The sequence below is a fragment of the Periophthalmus magnuspinnatus genome, chromosome 19, assembly GCF_009829125.3.
Source record: "Periophthalmus magnuspinnatus isolate fPerMag1 chromosome 19, fPerMag1.2.pri, whole genome shotgun sequence".
NCBI classification, from domain to species: Eukaryota; Metazoa; Chordata; class Actinopteri; order Gobiiformes; family Gobiidae; genus Periophthalmus; species Periophthalmus magnuspinnatus.
Window position 1 is genome coordinate 2,680,014 of NC_047144.1, and position 23,869 is coordinate 2,703,882.

Here is a 23,869-nt window from a genome sequence, read left to right on the forward strand (position 1 = left end):
TTGTGCCACGATGGGGAAGTTACAATGTGACTGTTTCCTGAATGCAGCTCTAAGCAAAAACCTCCACTTATTAAAAGCACATTATTTTCACAATGTGGTCCACAGTTTGATGCAGTTCTGACAGTGGACAGCAGGGGGCAGCGTGCGTCAGTGCAGTGACGTGAACATGAGGCGTAATATTAGGCCTAATCTCACACAGAACTGAACATTTTAGGCTCTACAAAAGGCTGTCCCGCTCCTGTGTCCACGCGGATGTCTCTGAGCTCGTGCTCCAGATGTGTCCCTGCAGCAAACAAACTGCGCCCCCTGTCGGTGCCGCGCGGAGCTGTGGGAGGAGCCGTGTCTTATAAAAAGCGCTTTTTGTCCCAAACGAAAACAGTCTCAGCTCAGAGCGACCAGAGAGAGCACTGCCGCAGAGACGCCGCTGACGCACGGGACAAACGCACGGGACAAACGGACAGTGACGTCGTGTCGTAACAAGGACGTAACGGAGAGACGTGACTCTGCAGAGACCTCCACCAAAACAACAGCGCACCTCTGGACCAGGCTGAACCGGGGCTTCGAGCAAAATGCCGTTTTCCGTTAACGGCATCCTCTGCGCGCTCGTGCCGCTGCTGCTGTGGCGCGCGGAGCAGCGCGTGGAGGCGTGCAGCTGCGCGCCCGTGCACCCGCAACAGGCTTTCTGCAACGCAGACGTAGGTGAGTCCTGTTTACAGCCCGTTCACCGAGCTCCAGACCAGCGGCGCCACGGCGGGGCCCCTGTCCGCCTCTGGGCTCCTGTCCCTGGGCTCCTGTCCCCGGGTCCCTGTCCTCGGGCCCTTGTCCCCGGGCTCAGGAGGCACAGAGCTGTGCTGATGCTCAGGCCCTGCTCTTGTGTCATGTCTGCTCCATTTGGCTGCGTTTATTTGTTTACAGAGGCTCAGTGTCGCGTCACAGAGACACTAAGATCAGAACAAGGACATGGGCCTCAGGCTGGAGCCGGATCATCTGATCAGCTCCAGAGCAGACCCAGATCAGACCCAGAACAGACCCAGATCAGACCCAGATCAGACCCAGATCAGACCCAGAGCAGACCCCACTGTGGCATCAGACCAGCATGAGGCACGGCCCTGGTCTGAGCTTTTAACTGAAGCTGAAGCAGAAGTGTCCAGGTGTTTACATAACCTCACATGTCCTCAGCTTCACACATCTCACCCCAGACATCTCACCCCAGACATCTCACCCCAGACATCTCACCCCAGACATCTCACCCCAGACATCTCACCCCAGACATCTCACCCCAGACATCTCACACTTGTGCAAAGTTTGTCTCGGTCATTCTGTCATCACTGTTCAGTTTGTCGCTGTTGTGTCATTGGACACTTCACTCACCTTCTCTCTGTCTACACTGTGGCGTATGAGGCTGGAGGAGCAGATTGGGCAGCCACGCCTCCCTCGGTGGCCCCGGGGCAGCTGTGGCTGCAGTTCAGACCAGAGAGTGGTGTTTGGAGGTCACATTTTTGGCGTGGCGCAGAGAGGAGGAAAGTATGTCAGAGAAGGAGCAGCCGATCCAAAAATGTGAAGTATTTGTCTCCTGGTCCTCAGCTGTGTGTGAACCGGAGTCGCAGGAATGTGGGGTTTTCCTGGACTAGACTGTAGACTCTCTGCATTTATGGAACGTTACAACGAAATAATCAAAACATAGGAATTCGATATGTAAAAAATGAAAGCACTGACACCAGGGTAGGTAGAGTTTATTGCCTCGGTTGGAAATGGGTCCTCTGCATCTGCATTTGACCCACGTCTGCAGTTGAGGAGCCAGGATCTTGGTCGGTGTCTCTCTGGAGGATTATCGTGCGTGTTTTAAGTTAAATGGTGGAGTGACTAGACACAGGGAGAACGTTCAAACTAAAGACTCCTCCTCCTGACTTGGCAATCAAACCCGAGACCTGCTCGTCGTAGCTTTAAACAGCCCATTTAAGGCTATTTTCTGTTTTAACGTGGTTTCCTCATCAAAAACAGACCTGGAGTTGTGTTTTTTCGTGTGTAGTTAGGCTTCTCTCAAACTGAAAACGCTCTGTTCCACCTCGTGATGTCATCGAATGGTGATACAGGAAGTGCTCCGCTGTGTTTTTAAGCTCCGTACACCTTCTCTAGAATCATTTGGATCATTTCAGACCTGGAATTGTTCGATCTCTACTGAACTAAAGGCCAGGGGTGGTGGTAAACTTGAAAACTACCACTTCGTGACATCACAAGGTGGAACAGAGCAACTCCAGGTGTGTTTTGGAGGAGGTAACAGCATTAGAACATGGCTAAAAGATCAAGAAAGTCAATTTTGTGTAATGTAGGACCTTTTAAACTGTGCATTTTGAGAGACGTGGTGAGAATAGTTGACTCAGAGCCCAGTATGTGACTGTGGGCAGCTCTTTGTCCCCTGTGTAGAAGGTCAAAGGTCTCGTTTGATTCTGGTGTCGGGCTGGTTGCCACGTGACCTGTGACCTGTGACCTGGGCAATGCCAAAGGACAGTCTGAGCAAACCTGTTCGAGCGCCGACAACTGGACCGGTGACACACGCCCGTCTCATTGTTCTGGTTTGGTTTGGTCCTATTTTGAGTCCTATTGTAGTTTGGGGCTTGGTCACTTTCTAGTCCTGGTCTAGTCTTGGTTTAGCTCCAGGTTTAGTCCCAGTTTAGTCACAATTTTGATGTGATGATTGTGTAACTTTGACGTTTCATAATATTAAACTTGTATTTTCTGTTTTTTGAGCTGTTCTGTTGTTACTAAACACATATTTTTGACCTTACGCTGTTTGTGTTTAAAGGATTATATTTTCAGTTTCTGCTTGATATCGGGTATCGGCAGATGCTTAAAGCCAAAGTATCGTCATCGGTATCGGGACGGAAAAACCTAGATCGATGCATCCCTACGTAAAACGCCATATTGTGCCATTTACTGCTTAAAATAATGTGGAAAAGAGTCAGATTTGTGATGAGGAGATGCCATAGCCTGTGTATATATAAATGGACATGGCTAACCTGCTAGCGGCTACGTTCACGACTTGCCATTTTGGTCTTAAATGTTCGTATTTAACCCGCTCTACGTGATCCTGAGGTTTTTATGTCGCTATTTTGTCCGTATTTCAAGATATGAACATCAATAACGGACGAATCAGGCGCCTTATTTCCTCGAGTTCACTCCCGTTAGCGTTAGCAACAGGTTTGACAGATTGACAGCGTTGCTAAGCGCTTACTCCGTGCTAAACCAGTGGTGTGGTTGTGAAGGGACGTTTCCTTCAAAAGCCTCGCTCCGGATTGGCTCTTTGGTCGCTATGATACTCGCGGTTGTAAATCCAAATATGTAACTCGGCTTTAAATTAGCCGCTATAAGTGCTAGCCGTGACGTCACACTCACTCAGTCCACTTGTTTACGACGTCTATGGTGGAGGCCGATGGAGATTGAGGCTAATTGCTACCGTTAAGTTCTAGAGTAGACTTAAACTGTCTTGTTTTGGGGCGTTTTTTAGAAGTTTTCGGTCTAGACTGGCACGTTTTATCTTTTACGCTGTGATAAATGAAACTGTCCTACGTATTTTTGCTTTTTAGGACTGAACGATTTGAGAAAACCTTTTGAACAAGTATTACAATTTTAGATTTGCAGTTTGTTTTAATAATGGGATTCGGTTCAAAGTTCACAGTTTAAACACAACAACCAGAAGAACTGACAAACTAACGCAAGAGTCACATTTCAGAACATGTTTGTACAGATCTAAACTACAGGGTTAGACGTTTTATTACAGAATAAACCCCCCCAGGAGACGCGGGGAGGGCATCTGACGCACGGGGAGATGTTGTTATTGTTGTTGTTTGTGGAGGAAAGTCTTTGCTAACTGCGTCCTTTTCAGATTGCGTGTTCGGTTGCGTTGCGATGGACCTTGCAGCCGTCGCGGTGCAATGGGCCGGGCTGTAGGTGTCCCGTCCCGTTCAAACCACAGTCCAGTCCGGAGTCACTGACCGCGCTCGCAAAACATCCCCTGTGGGTTTAAAAATAAAAACTCTTTGATGAATATGACAAGAGGGACTTCCCCAAAGCTCTGCCCCAACGCCCGAAGCCACCGCCGCTGCAATAACGACTGCGACGCAACCTGAAAGTCCCGGGTTACACAATGTTCACGCTGTTCTTGTTCCTATGGATGACCACCTGATGATGTCACAAGGTGCTGAGAGTGTGTTAAGCTCTGGAGGCTAAACCAGGACTGAACGTGGACTAAACCAGGGCTATGCCAAGTCTAACCCAGGATTAACTAGATCCAAGGCTAAACCAGGATGAATAAAAAAAGAAAAATAGCAAGGACTAAACCAGAAATGAACTAGTACTGAACCAGGACTAAGTAAAAACTAGGTCTATTTCAAGACTAAACAGCCAAAAAAAAAGTCCTCACACTTTTAACTACTATTGGACTTGGACTACAGGGCTAAACCAGGACTATACCAGGACTATACCAGGACTAAACCGGGACTAAACCAGAACTAAACATGGACTAAACTGGGGTTAAACAGGGCTAACCAGGACTAAACCAGGACTAAAAAACGGCTAAACCAGGGCTAAACTGGAGTTAAACCAGGGCTAACCAGGACTAAAGCAGAACTAAACTTGGTCTAAACCAGGAAATAACAAGGACTGAATCAGGACTAAACCAGAGAGACTTAACCAGGTCTAAACCAGGACTATACCAGGACTTAAACTGGGGTTAACCAGGGCTAACCAGGACTAAACCAAGACTAAACTAGGACCAAAAAAGGGCTAAACCGGGACTAAACCAAGACTAAACCAGGACTAAAAAAGGGCTAAACCAGGGCTAAACTGGAGTTAAACCAGGGCTAACCAGGACTAAACCAAGACTAAACCAGGACTAAAGCAGAACTAAACTTGGTCTAAACCAGGAAATAACAAGGTCTGAATCAGGACTAAACCAGAGAGACTTAACCAGGTCTAAACCAGAACTGATTAAACCAGCACCACAGGACCAGACTAACCCAGGACTAAATCAAGACTAAACCAGAACCCGGACTAAACCAGGACTAAGCTGGTTGTAACACAATAAAGTGACCTGGGTGAATTGTACCAGTAAAGATTCACATTCTGTTACAAAACTGCACATTAGATTCAATTTAAGTTTATGTAAAATAACTTGAGCCGACCAAAGTGCTTCACATGAAAGTCAACAAAAAACGAAAACACAGAGGAAAAGAACAATAAAACCCCAATATATCCTGCCTAACTAGTATTAAATGCCAGGGAGAAGAGGTGCGTTTTCAGTCTAGTCTTAAACTGTGTTAAAGTCTGAGAGGATCTGACAGGCAGAGGGCGCTGTTCTGTAGTCTGGGCCATAGCCTGTTTATATAAATGGACATAGCTAACCTGCTAGCCACTGCGGTTCAAACAGCTGGCTCCAATTCACTTTCTATTGAAAAACTATGGCTGCTCTCTCTGAAACCGCTGCTGTCGGACTCGTCGCTTTCGTCTTAAAATGTTCGTATTAACCCGCTCTACGTGATCCTTTATTTCACTATTTTGTCTGTTATTAATGTTCATATCTTGATTTACAGACACATCAGTCCCCTTTTCTCTCCGAGTTCGCAAAAAGATAGTGTTAGCAACAGCCTCGCTCCTGATTGGCTCTTTGGTTGCTATGATACTCGCAGTCGGATTTCCAAATATGGGCTCTGGGTGGAGTACCGGACCCACAGAGCGCACACGTTGAAACAAACTCCTAACGTTTCTTCAGAGATGTTTGTTCTTGTGACAGTTGTTCGTCATAACTCTTAAAACTGTTGTGAAACTTTGCACCTTCCAGAAGCGTCAAACTGGGACCTGAACCAAACCAGATCCACTTAAATCTGAAAGCCGGACTGTGATTTTGGTTTAGTCCTGGTTTAGTCCTGGTTTAGTCCTGGTTTCACACCGAGGTCCGCTCCTGTCATTTTGGTCTCACTCAAACCGGAGCTGGAGCGAGATGAAAGATTCACAAAACACAACAACACATTAAATCCAAACCACGTAAACAGGAGCTTTGAGTCCAAACGATAAAACCGTTAAAACACAAGATTTCACCAAGTACTTTTCTGCGTCCAGGACTAGACCAGGACTAGTCCCGCTTTAGTCCTGGTCTACTCCTGATTCAATCCTGTTTGGGCCTAGTTTAGTCCAGGTTCAGTCCTGTTTGGTCCTGGTTCAGTCCTGCTTCAGTCCTGGTTCGGTCCTGGTTTGGTCCCGGTTTGGTCCTGGTTCAGTCCTGGTTCAGTCCTGCTTCAGTCCTGCTTCAGTCCTGCTTCAGTCCTGCTTCGGTCCCGGTTTGGTCCTGGTTCAGTCCCGGTTTGGTCCTGGTTCAGTCCCAGTTTAGTCCCGGTTCAGTCCCGGTTTGGTCCTGGTTCAGTCCCAGTTTAGTCCCGGTTCAGTCCTGGTTTGGTCCTGCTTCAGTCCTGCTTCGGTCCTGCTTCGGTCCCGGTTTGGTCCTGGTTCAGTCCCGGTTTAGTCCCGGTTTAGTCCTGTTCGGTCCTGGTTCGGTCCTGGTTCAGTCCTGGTTTAGTCCTGGTTTAGTCCTGGTTCAGTCCTGGTTCAGTCCTGGTTCAGTCCTGGTTCAGTCCTGGTTCAGTCCTGGTTCAGTCCTGGTTTAGTCCTGGTTCAGTCCTGGTTCAGTCCTGGTTCAGTCCTGGTTTAGTCCTGGTTCAGTCCCGGTTCAGTCCCGGTTCAGTCCCGGTTCAGTCCTGGTTTCGTCTGCTTTTCGAGTTCAGAGTCTCAGTTTTGATGTGGTCTTCATAATCGTGTTCATACTCGTTCTGTTTAGTCTTGATCTGGTTTAATCGTTTGATCCTGGTTCAGTCTTGATTTAGTTTGTGATTCAGTCTGGATTCACCTCCGTGTCGTTTAATCATGATTTTGTTGCGGTTTGACCTGGAGCCTGTGTCATACTGGTTTGTTCTGGTCTAGTCTTGGCTTAATCCTGGATCAGTCCCGGCTTAGTCTCGGTTTAGTTCTGACTTAGTCCTGGTTCAGTCATGGCTTAATTCTGGTCTAGTCCTGGTCTAGTTCTGGTCCAGTCCTGGCCCAGTCATGGCCTAGTCCTGGTCTAGTCTTAGTTTAGTCCTGGTCTAGTCTCAGTTTAGTCCTGACCTAGTCTTGGTCTAGTCCTGGTTTAGTCCTGGCTTAGACCTGGTTTAGTCCTGCCCTAGTCCTGCCCTAGTCCTGCCCTAGTCCTGCCCTAGTCCTGGCCTAGTCCTGGTTTAGTCCTGGTCCAGTCCTGGTCCAGTCCTGGTCCAGTCCTGGTCTAGTTCTGGTTTAGTCCTGGTTTATTCCTGGTCCAGTCACACGGGGCCGCACACCTGTCCATCACACACACCCGAAAAACACCTGCCCGTTTCCATGGAGACGTCGTTGCTTCGCCAGTAATGTCCCACCGTTTTGCATTAAACTTGTCCATCTCCATGCAGCGAGCCGGACACAGACGAGCTTCAGGTCAAATTGGCCAAGCTACGGGTCAAATCTACGGGGAGGCGAATCATCTGCACGGGGGACGAGCGCTCGAAAAGTTCCGTAGTGCGGCTTTTTCTTCAGTAAACAGATATTGACGGATGTGTAGCTGTAAATGCGTGTGTGATTACAGGGGGCAGCGTGGTGGAAAAGCTGACATCATGAGTCTGAGTCATTTTTCTGTCAAAGTCATTACCCCCAGAAGTCTGCCCCAAGTCTGCGGGACGGGGGGGGGGGGATGTGGGTCACCCTTTGGTTACGGGGGTGGGTGCGTGGGCGGTGTACGATGACGCAATGCTGGATTTATTTACCGTCTCCGCAGGGACATGTGTCTTCTCCGTTTGTCAGTGTCTCCGGTTTAAACCGCGAGGAGCCGTGGACCGGGTCTGAGGCAGGGCCGCGGTCAGGAGTACCTCGCTGGAGGATTAACGCGGATGTTTTTTACGCTGAAAACCACAGTAAACTCACCCAAGACGCGGGGAGAACGCGCAAACTCGACTAAAACCAACGTGAATTGTACATTTTAAAGCCACAGTACGTCCAGTTTTAGCCAAAAAAAGACACAAATAAAAGCTTTTTTCTTTGTCATTTTGGTTCTGTGTGTATTGAAAAACACACATGTGGGCTTGCATCTCCACAAACCCGACTCTTACTTGCCCTGGTGGAGGTTTGTGTGGTTTTAACGTGCTGTCTCCATGGAGTCAGGCCACGTCCAGAAAAAAAAAAAGTTGTATTTTATACCTTTTTAATTTAAACTATGTAACATTTTCTAGTTTTCGGAGGTATTACTTTGTCTGGAATGTCCCACAGTGCGCGTATCTCCATGGAGACGAGCAGATCAGCCCAAATTACATGTCAGGTTTGCTTTTCTCTGTAACAATGCAGTTTTCTTCATTCATAGTTGCAAGTTTGAAGTTGTTTGATTGAAGTAAAACCTGCCGTGCGTTTAGTCGGATGCGTCCAGAGGAGGTTTTGGACGTGTGCAGACGAGAGCTGAAGTACTTCCTGTTGTTCTCTTGTGTAGTCTGCCTCCTCCACACCTCGTCGAGTCTAAACTACAGCATCATTACGGCGCGGAGACGTAAACAAACTCTGCCTCCGGTGTGAAGTTTGCATGTTCTGCCTGTGCGTGGATGGATTTCCTCTGGTTTCTCTCATAAAACTTCAAAACGGGCACAATAATCCTCTAACTAGGTACAGAGCAGGTCACGCTAATGCTAATGCTAATGCTAACCAGGGCTGTCAAAAGTATAGAAAATCAGATATGGATCGAGACTAAAACTAGTATCGAAACTACCGGTAGATCCTCGTTTTTCACAGGTATCGATACTAAAAAAAGTCAAATTCTCAGGACAGAAATGAACCGTTCCTGAATATGTTTATGATTTTGAGCTGTAACTTTCACAAGTTTAAGACACATAGACTTGGACCACATGGACTTAGCCCATGGACCACAGGGATTACACAGATGACGTGCTAACCTAACGCTAACCTGTGTGTAACTCTGCGTCTCTGGGTAAAGAGGAAGCAGAGATTTGTCCAAACGGTGAAGAGGATCTTATGAAATACCTGATTTTTTTTCCACTGTAAACACCGCAAGGAGGAAGGAAACGTTGATATTTTGCACGTACCGTATTTTCCAGGGCTATAAATCGCTCTTTTTTCATAGTTTGTCCAGGGTGCGACTTAGAATAATTTCACATATAAGTCGCGTCTGAGTATAAGTATATAATTTTACATCTTTGTTATTGTCGTAGTTGTTCAGAAGCGACACCGAGGATGAAGAATTAAATGGATTTAGTGATTTGGAGTGAGATTAACTGTTAATATCTTGCGTTAACAAACCAGACACGTGTTCAGTTCTGTCTGTGCTTCATGTCGCTGGATAAATATAAATGTGTTAGCGTTAGCGTGATGCACTGATATTCAGCCTGTTGTTCTACATTTTATTGTTTTTATTATAACTTGCCTTTTAAAGATAAAATGTCTGTTCTTGGTTTTGGGTTTTGTTAAATACATTTGCGACTTATATATGTTTTTTCTTCATTATTACGCGTTTTTTTGCTGGTACGACTTATACTCCAGAGCGATTTATAGTCCGGAAAATACGGTAGTCATTTAATTTTCCTACATCTTGCAGATTTAGTTTGTCTCATTTTTGAAAACACCCAATTATTATTATTTTTTTGCATTATTTTCCTTCACATTCACTTCAAATTATAAATCAGATGTTACGTTACTTTTTACTTTAGTAGTTTCCGCTCTTGGACCACTACGTTGCACTTCTACTTGAGTAATACTGTTTTGAAGTAGCAGTACTTTTACTTTCAGTTCACTTTTGGCTGTTTTACCACCTCGTATGTCAAGCTAACGCCAAATAGTGAGCTTAGCATTCACCTACGAACCAGAAGGTCACCGGTTCAGACCCCTCTTCACACATTATTGTTGAAAACGTAACCAAAACACCACCTTTTTTTTTTCCTCCAGTCACATTAATATGACTAATTGTGACAGGAAGGGCATCTGACTTAACATCTGCCATCACCGTGCGACACCTTCTCCATCTGGGCCACTCGTGAACAGTCAAATTCTTTCTGTGTGAGTGAATGCGTTAAGTGACTACATCATGCCGCTGCTATGTTCAGGGACCTATGCAGCGTGGAAAATCTGAGCGTTACGTAAAATCATAATAAAATGAGTCGTAAACAGGAGCGGCGGACTCCCCCGGGCCCCGGTTTACAGTCCTCATTCCAACTGCTCCAGAGTTACTCCCCACGGCTCCACAAATGTAGGGCAAGAGAAGAAGAAGAGGCGTTTTTCTGCTGAATAAAGACACGGAGGATTCAAGTATGTGAGGCTCGTTTTGAGAAGAAAGAGTGTTGTCGCGATTGTTACGACCCAGAAAAAAAACTAAATGAGAAGGAAAAATGGTAAAATAAAGACGTATTGTATTTTCTGGAGTATAAGTCGCACTGGAGTATAAAATGGAGCCAAAAAATGCATAATAATGAAGAAAAATGTACATATTTTACATATAAATCGCATCTGAGGATAAGTCGCACCAGCCATAAAATGCATAATAATGAAGAAAAATACACATATTTTACATATAAATCGCATCTGAGTATAAGTCACATGAGCCAAAAAATGAATAATATTGAAGAAAAATAAACAAATTCAACATATAAATTGCACCAGAGTATAAGTCGCACTGGAGTATAAGTCGCACCAGCCAAAAACTGCATAATAATGAAGAAAAATAAATACATTTAACATATACTCCAGTGCGACTTATACTCTGGTGCAATTTATAAGTTGCACCAGCCAAAAAATGAATAATAATGAAGAAAAAAAAACTTATTTCACATATAAATCGCATCTGAGTATAAGTCACATCCAACAACTATGAAAAAATTGCGACTTATATTCCAGAAAATACTGTAATTTAATGAACAGGGTTGTAAAAGGGCAAAGTAAGAAAAGTGGACTAGAACATTTACGTAAATAAAAAAAAACTAAATAACCTAAACTAAGAAACCAAAAATGGCACGACTAACAAATAACAATAAGTTTTGTGTCTTAAAAAAACTGGTCATGTGGCCTATTAAAACAGAGTGACAAAAAAACAAAGGGACACATAACACGAAAACAAACCACAAAACAAAACACGAGTCACAGCCGACAAACAGAATTGAGTGACGAAATAAAAAGACACAAAACTTACAGAATGGCATGAAGTTGTCCCTCACTATATCACGGTTCACCTTTCATGGTCTCGTGCTTTTTTTTTCTTTTTTTTTTTTTTTTTTTTTACAGCGTACGATCGTGCATTGTTTTCTGCGTCCGTCCACTTCGAGAGAGTTTAAACGAGAGAGAAATGTGAGAAAATGTTAACGCCTGTGTGAGAAAAGTGTATAAAGTGTGTGGTGAGGGGGTTTTACAGCCAGAAACTTGGAGAATAATTGCAAAAAAATGAAGCTGATACTTGGCGGATTTCGACTATTGCGGGTTATTTTTAGAAAGTAGGAGGACAGGAGAGGAGAAAGAGGGAGGACGAGGTAAAAGAATGGGGAGGGGAAGAGAGGAAAGAGAAAAGAGAGAGTGGTCCATGGGCGAATACTAGTCTGTGTGTCTTATACTTGTGAAAGATACAGCTCAACATCATTATAAACCTTCAGGAAAGGCTCATTTTTGTCCTGTGAATGTGACTTTTTTCGTATCGACACTTGCGAATAATGAGGATCTAGTTTCGATACCAGTTTTCGTATATGCGTTACATTTTATTTTTGATACTACACTACGTTAAATGCATCTAGGAGCATAAACATTTGAGCGAAAAGGAAAAATAGCCCTTGGTTTGGTCCTGATAATAGATTCCTTTGTCATTATCACACGTAATAATTAAAGCCGTTTTCTCACTTGCGCTAATAAAATTAAATGACAGTGAAAATGTGACAAGTTTGAGGAAAAAATTGCAGGTTTATTCAAATAATTGGCCAGTTATCAAGGTGTTTTATACTCGGAAAGGTTCGTTTCTGTCCTGTGAATGCGACTTTTTAGTATCGATACCTGCGAACAACGCGTTTCTAGTTTCAGTATCGCTTCAGTATCTGATTTTCGATACTTTTGCAGTAGCGACGGTTGCGTCTGGGTCGAGAGAAGGGTCAGGAGACGGGAGTTTTCGCCGTCTCCAGTCTCCTGCTGTCCGTGTAATAGTAACAAATAAACCCAAACTTCCAAACTTAGCTGTGCAACGCTCTATAATGAGATAATGGGGCTCTTCCGTGCTAAACTGGGCCTAATTGGGCTATTACGGCGTCTGACTTATTATGTTTATTTGTCTGTAAAATAAAACATCGCTTTATTTATGTTTTTGTACTTTACACTGTGTTCTTTCCCTCTTTTTTTACGATCTGAGCTGGACCGTAAACAAAAGTACATCTTAGTCATGAAGCAGCACGTGTAGCGCATGTCGTCTTTAAAGCGGAGGGTCTGCCACCTGCTCGTTTCCATGGCGATGTTGTTGTTTTTGTTTTTTTTACGTAAAATGTTTCGCGTCAAAGCCCCCATATTCCGCAAAATAGACTCACGTGAGCGTTAAGCCGTGTTTATAATGTTGTTGCCGCCTCAAAAACAGACCCGGAGTTGTGTTTTGTTTGATTCACGTGTGTTTTATTGTCAGTCTGTCGACATCGCCAAAGCTCAAAATGCTCCGTTCCACCTTGTGATGTCACGAAGTGGTAGTTAACAGCTACTTTTAATGTTTTGTTCAGTGGTGATTGACGATTTCAGGGTTGAAATCATCCAAGTGATTCTAGTGAAGGTGCATGGAGTTTACAAACACAATGGAGCACTTCCTGTATTCCTTCCTGTACCACATGATGACATCACAAGGTGGAACAGAGTGTTTTCGGTTTGAGAGAAGAAGAACTCAGCCTAAATCTGCAGGGTTTGTGTGATAAACATGTAAAAAAAAAAAAAAACACACAACTCCAGGTCTGTTTGTGATGACGAAACAACATTAGAACATCGATCAGAAAATTGCGCAATACGGGCCCCTTAAACTCCATGGAGACGAGCGAGTTACACATCAGATCTGAGGAAAGGCAAGCCCACTCACTGTACCAATGCACTGTACCAACCAGAAAAGTTACATAATGCACGTTTAAGTATTTGTAAATGATGTCGTCTGAATCAGCTTTTGGGTTCATTGTTGTTCATATATTTTTGTTTATTTTCCAGTGATCCGTGCGAAGGTGGTGGGAGAGAAAGAGGTGGATTCTGGGAACGACATTTACGGAAATCCCATCAAGAGGATCCGCTATGAAGTCAAACAGATCAAGGTGGGGATTCGATATTAACATGTTTACGTAATAAGGCTGTATTCAGGTCATAGAAGACGATGATGTCATTGTTTCAGACGGGGGGGCGGGGCTATGGGAAATTCACTGTTTTGGAAAGAAATATACGAACTTATGATCCGCAAATGTTTGGGTTGAATAATGGCACCACTTTCTGAAGTTATTTTGAAGAAAGAAAAAAAAATCTATCCATCCATTTTCTTCTATTTATCCGGAGGTGAGTCGTAGGTATGTAGATTGTTCGGTAAATCGAGAGCCTTTTGGGAAAAAAAACATTTTTAAAAATCACTGTTTATTTATTTTACTCTGACAGAGAAGATGTTGAACTTTACATCAGTTTTTGTTTCACTTATACTCGAGTGCGACTTATACTCCGGTGCGACTTATACTCCAGTGTGACTTATACTCCAGTGTGACTTATACTCGAGTGTGACTTATACTCCGGTGTGACTTATACTCCAGTGTGACTTATACTCCAGTGTGACTTATACTCGAGTGTGACTTATACTCCAGTGTGACTTATACTCCAGTGTGACTTATACTCGAGTGTGACTTATACTCCAGTGTGACTTATACTCCAGTGTGACTTATACTCGAGTGTGACTTATACTCCAGTGTGACTTATACTCCAGTGTGACTTATACTCCAATGTGATTTATACTCCAGTGCGACTTATACTCCAGTGCGACTTATACTCCAGTGTGACTTATACTCCGGTACGACTTATACTCCTGTGCGACTTATACTCCAATGTGACTTATACTCGAGTGTGACTTATACTCCAGTGCGACTTATACTCCAGTGCGATTTATACTCCGGAAAGTATGGTACATAAATATTAATCATAAACCAGGTCAACACATCTGCGACTTCAAACTAAAGGGATTATATAATATTGAGGTCACATGATCACGTTGTTTTTTACCGTTGTGTTTCGCAGATGTTCAAAGGTCCGTCTCAGGACATCGAGGCGGTGTTCACGGCTCCGGTCTCCGCCGTTTGTGGGGTCACTCTGGACGCCAGCGGGAAGAAGGAGTACCTCATATCGGGTAAGGAACACCCAACTCAACAAAGTGCTAACTAAATGCTAACTGGAGGCACTGCTCGGTCTGAAAATCTGTGACTCAAATTAGACGTTAGTGTGAGCTTTGTTTTAACACCATCTGACCAGAAAGAACTGACGTAGCTGATTTGTGCTGTTAAACAAATCCCTCTCAAATAACTTTACAGTCACACGCTAGCTAGCATTAGCATTAGCCAACGTGTTTTTAGTTAGCCGCTCTCACCTTTTATGTTGAAAATCACACTCCTAAACACTCAGATTGATCACCGGCTCCTGAAAATGTGCTTTTTTAAAAAATCTATTTTGTGTTTTTTCTTGAGTTTTCAGGTGCTTGTTTTTTTTTTGGCTAATGTGTGCACTGCGTCACCATGGCAACCGCTGAACATTCCTCCATAGACTTAAATGCAGTATCAATGGACCCTTTAAAAACTGTGTAAACAAAAAACGTTCCAAATTCCGTAATGGAGGCAGCCGAAGGGCAAAAGTGAAGTGAGACGTGATGTGATTTCAATGTGAAAAGTGAGATTAGCCTCAGAATATCACGGAATATGACAAATCCAGGAGGAGTTTGAGAAATTAAAACCGCTCAGACACATGTGAGCGACGTCCGAGCCCGACACACCTGCAGTTTTATGTTAGTTTAGTTTAGCTTATGTAACAGACGATAAAGACTAACACTTACCATTGTTGACAAAGGAAAGATCCTGATTTTTAGGTTTTATTGGGCAGAAATGTTAATCCCACAGTAGTTTTTCACCTCATCTACAGATCTTTGTCACATTTCACCATAAAGAATACAGTTTGTGAAGCTCAAATACAACTTTGAGGCTTTAAAACTGCCTTTTTTTTTTACACTTTTTATTAACAGAAGCAAATTTAACTGACATTTGTACACTGTAGATCAAACTTTGTTGTTTATTTTTTGTTGTACAGAACTTTAACTAACAACAGATCAAAATGCTAATGGTTTAATCATTGAAAATATATTACGTCTTCTTCATTTCGTCTCCACTTCTGCCTCCAGTCTGCAACGTTCTGATGACGTTAGATTTTAAATTCTGACATCACAACGTTCTATAGGACCATAATATTTCATACAGACGGGGGTTACGTAAAACGAATATTGTTCAAATGCAGATTTTTGTTGTAATGCGTCAAGTTCAAGGGTCCAGTCGTTAATAAAAATGATCAGGTTCAACATTTGTACGTTTACCTTTTGAATATTTAATGCTAAAGTGCTGCGTTTCATCAAAGTCTGGCATCACCACATTATAGACTCTGAAAACCGCCGGTCGATACTTGGCTGTGACATCACACCGGTGGTCTGCATGCATGTCTACGGTGGAATGTTCAGCGGTGATGTTCACGGTGACATCACATACGCATTCGCAAACACTGCTTAGGCGTGTGGTGCGTGTATAAAAGTCAGACAGGGCGGAGCCTACAGTTAGCGTCACACTCCCAGGGATGACATCAGCCGCAGAGTATCAATAGATTTTTAAACGGTGAGATCAGACTGAATCACGCGCGGAAAAATGCTAATTTCAGCCCTCGTTTGGGGTGTCACCGCGCCAAGGATAACGGATAATGTCTAAAGATAATTTTGTTGTGATGCCATTTCTTTGGCGCTCGTGACAATGACAATAAAGACAGATTTTTAGCTAGTTTCTCTCACCTTTTTCTTGCAAATCAAACTCATAAACAGTCATTAATCACAGTCTCATGAAAATGTAAAGTTTAAATCTATTTTGTGTTTTTTTTTCATGAGTTTTTAGACTTTTTTTTTTTTTTTTAGCTCTGTGCACTGAGTCACCATGGTAACTGCTGAAAATCCTTCCGTAGACATACATGCACTATCAGCAGAACCTTTTTTAAAGCATCACAAATACCATAATGGAGGGAGCTGAAGGCGAAAGTGACATGGGACAAGCGATGAATAGTGATTTCAGTGTGAATTTCAATGGGATTAACCTAAAAAAATATCACAAAATTTGACAAATCCAGGAAGTTTGGCAAATGAAAAGCGCTCAGACGCATGCGAGCGACGTCCGAGCCTGGTTTAGACACATTTACTATTGTGTTTTACGGTATTAGTTTATTTAACAGGAGGTAACGGCGAACACTTAATGATTTTTTGACAAAGGAAAGATCCTGATTTTTAGGTTTACCCTTAGATTTTATATATAAATGGAGCTAGAGCTAACCTGCTAGCCGCCATGCTCGAAATCGGACGTGAGCATGGGCGCGCGTCCGGCTCCATCGACATCGCCGATCTCTCTGCCGTGTTTGGGCGTCACCGGGGCCAAGGCTAATGGATCATGGCCAAGGGTAATTTTGTTGTGATGTAAATTTTGTTGGTACAGTAAATCCTTAAATCTAACTTAGCGTTGCCCAAACACACACACACACACACACACACACACAGCTAATCAGACGGCTCCATGGTATTGATGTTTTGTAGTGACGTCGTGCTGGCAGGGTTCTACGTGCATGTCTGTGACTCAATTTCAGCAGTTACCATGGCGACGCGATGCACACATATAACATCTCATCAAAAAAAAAAAAAAACACAAAATGGATTTAAACAGTAACGTTACAAACCAGGATTTTCTCTTTTGTTCATTCGATAAAACCACGACACGATCAGGAAGATTAGCTCCCGTAAAGTATCAAAATCCTGGACTTTTTTAGAAGAACACCATTTGTCAAATAAAGTTAATTTCTCCAGAGTAAACTCAATATATGTACGGCTTGGGGCTTTTCTGTGTTTTCTACATTTTCGCCTCTGGTTCTAACTCGTAGACGCGTAAAATGGCACTTTGGACTGCGCCATAACTCAGTAGTTATTTCTGCGCTTCCTCTCACTGAAAATCTGAGGTTTGCTGTACATTTTAATTTGCAACAGGAGGCGCCAAACATCACGAATTACCCAAATTAAAGCCGTCGCAGTTCGTTCAAAAGCTGCGAAATACGAACCGACTTCACTCTCTGGGAATGTAGGAACAGGAGGAATGTATTCATGAATGTTTGTAATGAGGCTCCTGAAAATACATGGTCCTGTTTAGGTGTTTGATTTTCAACAAAAAGGTCAGCGACAATAACTAAAAAACAGCACAGGTCAAGCTGAGACCGGTGCAGCTTTTGTCCGACGGCGGCGAGTATTTCGTATGATTAAAAGCTACGCCAGGAGCTCGGACCGCACGCCATGCAGTCCGGTGTTGCCTGCGGAGGTGCGGTTATTTTTGTAGGGCCTCACAGGCGTCACAGCTCGTGCGAGGCGTAAGTTAAAACAAAGCCTCGATTTAAGTATTGGCTTCAGACAGAGCAGTGCCTCCAGTTAGCGCCACACCCCCTGGAAACGCTGATACGACCTCCACATGATGACAAAGAAAAAAGATTATCATTTAAAGAGGCGGTATTAGGAAAAATCTGACTTTTTGGAGCTTTGTCCCATGTTTTAATGCTGTTTTTTTCATCTAAAAGGATTCTAAAAGGATCCACGCATGTTTGAGTCACCCAGGCGCTGTTCGAACCCTCCTTATGGTTAGCAGTATCGGCGTGTACAAGGCTCCGCCCACAAGTCTACATCACTCATGCTCCGATGTGAAAATCCTCCATAAATATACAAAAAACATGATTAAAAAAAAAAAACTGCGCACTACGACTTCACAAACCTGATGTGAAGTAGTTTCATTATCGGGATGCAGCTGATTGTGTTGTGATGGCGCTCTGAAGGGGGAGTGACTCAGCGCGGAGAGTGTTGTGTTTATGTTCCTCTGAGCTGATGACAAAGTGTGAGTAACGCTGCGGACTCAGTGTCATCCGTCTGTGTGTAAATCCCCCTCGGTTAAACTCTGCTCTATGGGATCGACTCACGACAGCAACTGCTCTGGTTTTCATGTTGTTTAAGGATTTTTTTTTTTTTTGTGAATTGTAAAAATATTGATTTAAAAAACGACTTAAAGAAACGGCTCCTTTTGATTTTCTGTTCGGAGCTGCAGAACTGACAGATCCGACTCTTCACAGCTGCATTTCACTGGAACAAGCAGCAGATTTTTAGTTTAGTTACTTGTTTTATTGTCGAAAGATGACCCAGACTCTGATGAATAAATGCAAGAAAATACAGAGCTGTGGGTGGAGATGGGGGGTAGGTGAAAATGGAAATTTTCAGCGAACGCGTATGAATGAAAAACTGACTCTTGTGAGGTTTAAGTCATGGTCTAATGCTCAAAAACAGATCTGGACACGTGTTTTCATTCACACACGTTTGAGTCACACTTTATTATTAGTCTGTCTACGTCTCCAAAGCTCAAAATGCTCTGTCCCACCTTGTGATGTCATGAAGTGGTAGTTTTCAAAATAACAGCTCCTTTTACCTTCAGTTCGGGAGAGATTCCACAGCTGGAATTACCCAAAAGATTCTAGTGAAGGTGTGTGGAGTTTAAAAACACAGTGGAGCACTTCCTGTATCGCCACACGATGACATCACAAGGTGGAACAGAGTGTTTTCAGTTTGAGAGAAGAACTCAGGTTTGTGAGTTAAACATGTGTGAATGAAACAAAACACAACTCCAGGTCTGTTTGTGATGAGGAAATATTATAACAGATCAGAAGACAGTGTAACATGGGCTCTTTAAATGACCTTTGAATGACCTTTGAATGACCTTTGAATGACCTGTCCGTGTCTGCTCCTCCCTCAGGTAAAGCAGAGTCCGCGGGCAGCATGCACATCACCCTCTGTGACTACATCCAACCCTGGGACTCCCTCAGCACCACCCAGAAGAAGAGCCTCAGCCAACGCTACCAGATGGGCTGTGACTGCAAGGTAAGAGAGGATGCATAAGACAGGAAGAGCAGAGGAAGATGCAGAGGAGGAGGAGGAGGAGAAGAGGGGGGAGAACAGGAGCAGAGGAAGAATGGGGGGGGGGCATTAGAGGAGGAGGAGGATGCAGAGAAGGAGAGGAGGACTGGAGGGGATTGGGATAAGAGGAGGAGGAGAGTGGGAGTAGAGGAAGAAAGGAGGGGGAGAAGAGGAGAGTATCAGATGGAGAAGAGGATGCACAGACGATGCAGAGGATGATCGGGTGATGCAGAAGATGATCAGGTGATGCAGAGGATGTTCAGACAATGCAGAGGATGGTCAGATGATCATGTGATGCAGAGGATGGTCAGGTGATGCAGAGGATGGTCAGGTGATGCAGAGGATGGTCAGGTGATGCAGAGGATGGTCAGACGATGCAGAGGATGTTCAGACGATGCAGAGGATGTTCAGACGATGCAGAGGATGTTCAGATGATGCAGAGGATGTTCAGACGATGCAGAGGATGTTCAGACGATCATGTGATTCAGAGGATGTAGAGGATGTTCAGACGATCATGTGATTCAGAGGATGCAGAGGATGTTCAGACGATCATGTGATGCAGAGGATGTTCAGATGATCAGGTGATGCAGAGGATGTTCAGGTGATGCAGAGGTTGTTCAGATGATGCAGAGGTTGTTCAGATGATGCAGAGGTTGTTCAGATGATGCAGAGGATGGTCAGATGATCAGATGATGCAGAGGATGGTCAGATGATCAGACGATGCAGAGGATGGTCAGACGATGCAGAGGATGATCAGACGATGCAGAGGATGTTCAGACGATGCAGAGGATGTTCAGGTGATGCAGAGGATGTTCAGGTGATGCAGAGGATGTTCAGATGATGCAGAGGTTGTTCAGATGATGCAGAGGATGGTCAGATGATCAGACGATGCAGAGGATGGTCAGATGATCAGACGATGCAGAGGATGATCAGATGATGCAGAGGTTGTTCAGATGATGCAGAGGATGTCTCTCTTTCAGATCGTGCGCTGTCCCTCTCTTCCCTGTGAGATCTCGGCTCCTGAGGAATGCCTCTGGACAGACTTGATGATTGAGAAGCAGGTTTACGGTCGCCAGGCCAACCACTACGCCTGCGTCAAACGCGTCGACGGATCCTGTTCCTGGTACAGAGGAGTGGCCCCGCCCAAGAAGGACTTCCTGGACGCCGAGGACCCCTAGAGGCCACAGCACCGCACTGCAAGCCCGCACACATCCACACAGATACTCATAAAGCAAAGTCCCACATACAAAATGGAGGTTTCTGAGCGTTTAACCCAATAAATAAATAAATAAATATTGTTTTGTAGGTTGTTTTCACGTGACTCTGTAAATACTGGGCCTGTCCACACGAAACAAAAATTATAAAGTGGGTGGAATTTTATCTGAAAAGACTTTAAACCATGACGAGTTTGTGGATCCAATCCCAAACAAATAAGAATGAGAAGGTTCAACATTTGTGGATCAGAAGTTTGGATATTTATTTCAAAAACCGCGAATCTCCCGTAGCGTTATATATATAAGCCCCTCCCCCAAATCTGAAACTTATGACATCATCAAATTCTCCAAACGTGAACACAACCTATCCCCCCTCCCTCGTTTTGAAGCGAAAAGTATTGGAGTTTTTTCTCAGACAGATCAAAGTGACCTCATGAGACGCAGACGGGTCGCGTGATGTCACTTCCTCCTGAGGCTGGCGTCAGGTGGACTTTTATTTTGAAAAGAACAAAGCACTTCCTGCCCCTGAAAGCTCTTAGCTCCGAACTCCATATTAACCCTAACTATCATTAACCGTTCACTATTTAATCGAAACTGTGGCGATTACTTTACTTAGCTAGGCCTAATGCTAATGCTAACGGTACAGCTAACAGCAAAAACAGCAGCTGCAGCAAACGTCGTTAACCCGATTTGACGTACACGGATAAAACCCATTTTGTTTTATTTTTCTGTTCAATTAACGGGTGAAGTTGTGTTTATAATTTTTTTTTTTTACTTTTTATTAACAATTAGAATTATTTTACCTAAAGGTGCACTGCGTAACTTTTCATGCTGGCGCGCCTCCTGCTCGTCTCCGTGGAGCTGTTATTACATTGCCTGTAATATTCCGCACTATGGCATTACACACAAAATATACTCAAAAATACACGGACAAAAACGGGGGGGAAAAAAGTTTATTCTTTCTGCGCGTGGACTCGCCTCTCCACAGATCCGACCTGTATCTTGACCTGGCATCACCTGCTTGTCTCTGTGGAGATACAGTTAATGCCATACTGGGGTATATCCCAGTCGAACCAATCATCAATCTCCGTAGAAACAAGCAGGCGGCACACTGTACGACAGAAAAAGTTCCGCAGTGCAGCTTTAAGTTCTCTGTCCATTGCCGTAGCTGTACAGAAATCTGCATATACTTCAGTTGTTTTTGTTATTTTCAGCTTTAGAAAAACTAGATTTGCACTTTCGAAGGACACACCCAGACTCTGAGTGATAACGCTTCATAATTAGCCTATAGCGAAACTAGCTAATTTCCGCTTTTTAAACTGAAATGAAAGAAACTGCTTTGTGTCGATACTGATGATTGTAAATGATATATTCTTGTTATTCTCGCAGACTTAAATATTGAGAAATCGCTTCAGTGTTTCTACGTTTGAAATTACTCACCGCTAAACCGCCGTCCTTTGTGCTGTTTTTACGCTTTTTCCGGTAGAGGTTATGCGCTGACATCATTTTACACCGAAAAACGCCCCAAAACATTCGGACTAACTGACAAAAAAGAGACAAAAATGTGTTTCTTTGCTTTTTTTTTTAGCTAATTTTTCTCCATGGAGCTATTTTTTTGTTTGTTTTTTTTCAGCTCAAATGCTTATCTATTATCACTGACTGGGCAGAGCTTGGCTAGCTTGTTAGCTAACGATAGCAGGAGGTAAAGGACACTAGCTAGCTCCATAACAATTAACATCTTCAACACGCAGACTCATAAACATCAGATTTAATAAAAGAAAGTTTCAGTTCTGTGTCTGATCCAAAGCCGATATCAGCGAATGTAAGTGCAGCCTGCCCCGCGGTTTAGCTAACGGCTAACTAGCGTTCTACTGTTGACTTGATTTGAAGTACTCAATTCAGTTAAGTAAAAGTACAGATACAGAGGTAAAAACGTACTCAAGTTCCATCCTCAGACCCAAAGCAAACAAAAGAAACAAAGGGGAACAATAGTAGGGCCATTAAAGGCTGAGTAGGGCCATTAAAGGCTGAAACTGGAGACAGTAGGTTTTTACAGTTTCAGTGTAGTTGGCCTCTTTCAGATTTAAACTTTGTCTATTGCTACTCAAGTAAAAGTATCACATAAATAAAAAGTATTAAAAGTATTAAAGTTCACGGTTAAAAATGTACTTTAAGAGTAAAAAGTGACAAACTAACAACATGTGTGAAATACGTTTAAAGTGTAAATGTAGAGATATTGATTGAAAATTACACATATTTTGGTCAACAGCAGAAACACGACTCAACGTCTTAATTTTTCGTATTTATTTTTGTTGAAACTTGAACTCAAAAACACGAACACGGTAAAAAAAAACCAAAAAAACTCCTCAAATCGGATGAAAAGTACTTTTTACTTTTCAGTCCAGTTCAAAAATGTAATGGAGTAGAAAGTACAGATACTGCACTCACATGTACTGCAGTAAAAGTAAGAAGTACCCACTGTAAAATGTACTAAAGTTGAATTTTTAGGTATCTGTACTTTACTTAAGTGCAGTACTTTAAATAGTGGTGGAACGAAAGTAAAAGTAGTAGAGTCTGGAACAAAGTAAATATTTAGCAGAGTTGTAGACTTTTATATTTGTTATTAAACTTAAATTAAAGCAGCTTTTTCACATTTTTTATTTGCTTTTATAAAAAAATAAGTCATTACTCACCATTGGCCGTCGTATAAAGCTGCGCCTCTTTTCCGAATGTTGTGATGTCATCTGCATAACCTCTACGCGTACAATAAAATAACAAAACGAGTATTATTTAAAGGATTTTGATTTTTTTTCATCATTTTTTCGTGTGTTTTTGACGTTAGCTTAGCGTCGGGTGGCTCTTGCGCTGGGAAACCGTAAGAGTCGAACTGCTTTTTGTTACAGATGGAAAAATGTGGGGACGATTGTGCATGTTTAAAAATGTGTAAAGTTTAAAAAAAAAAACATCAAATAATCAATATTATCAATAAAACCAAATGTTTCAAACAGGAAGTGTGTCTGTTTGTTTTTTTTTGCGTCCTGTAGACTAAAGAAATGCGACATCACCCGTAGTGTTGGTGTTAAGTCAAATGAAGCTCATCGAGGTTAGCGGTTAGAGCGAGTATCATAGCAACCAAAGAGCCAATCAGGAGCGAGAGTGTTGAAAGTAACACCCACACCACTGGTAACTTTGGAGCACTGCAAACTGTTTTATTACTTTTAAAAACATATTATGAAAGGGCAAATACCAATCTGCAATCTTGGCCTCATCTGGGAGTGTGACGTCATATTTTAGAATTTGAAAAAAAACGCAGACTGAAGACAATTTAACTGTAATTATTATGAAATATATTATTTCATAT

The 23,869-nt window shown here is 43.1% G+C and overlaps 1 protein-coding gene across 1 annotated transcript; it reads left to right on the top strand.

Annotated features, from left to right (window-relative positions):
• Window positions 1–329: 329 nt before the first annotated feature.
• timp2a (TIMP metallopeptidase inhibitor 2a) lies at window positions 330–23,519 on the top strand. Its single transcript, XM_033984386.2, has 5 exons — window positions 330–699; window positions 13,252–13,352; window positions 14,311–14,419; window positions 19,134–19,258; window positions 20,275–23,519. Exons 1-5 carry the CDS (start codon window positions 570–572, stop codon window positions 20,470–20,472), a joined length of 663 nt encoding a protein of 220 aa, XP_033840277.1. The 5' UTR covers window positions 330–569; the 3' UTR covers window positions 20,473–23,519.
• Window positions 23,520–23,869: the final 350 nt, after the last annotated feature.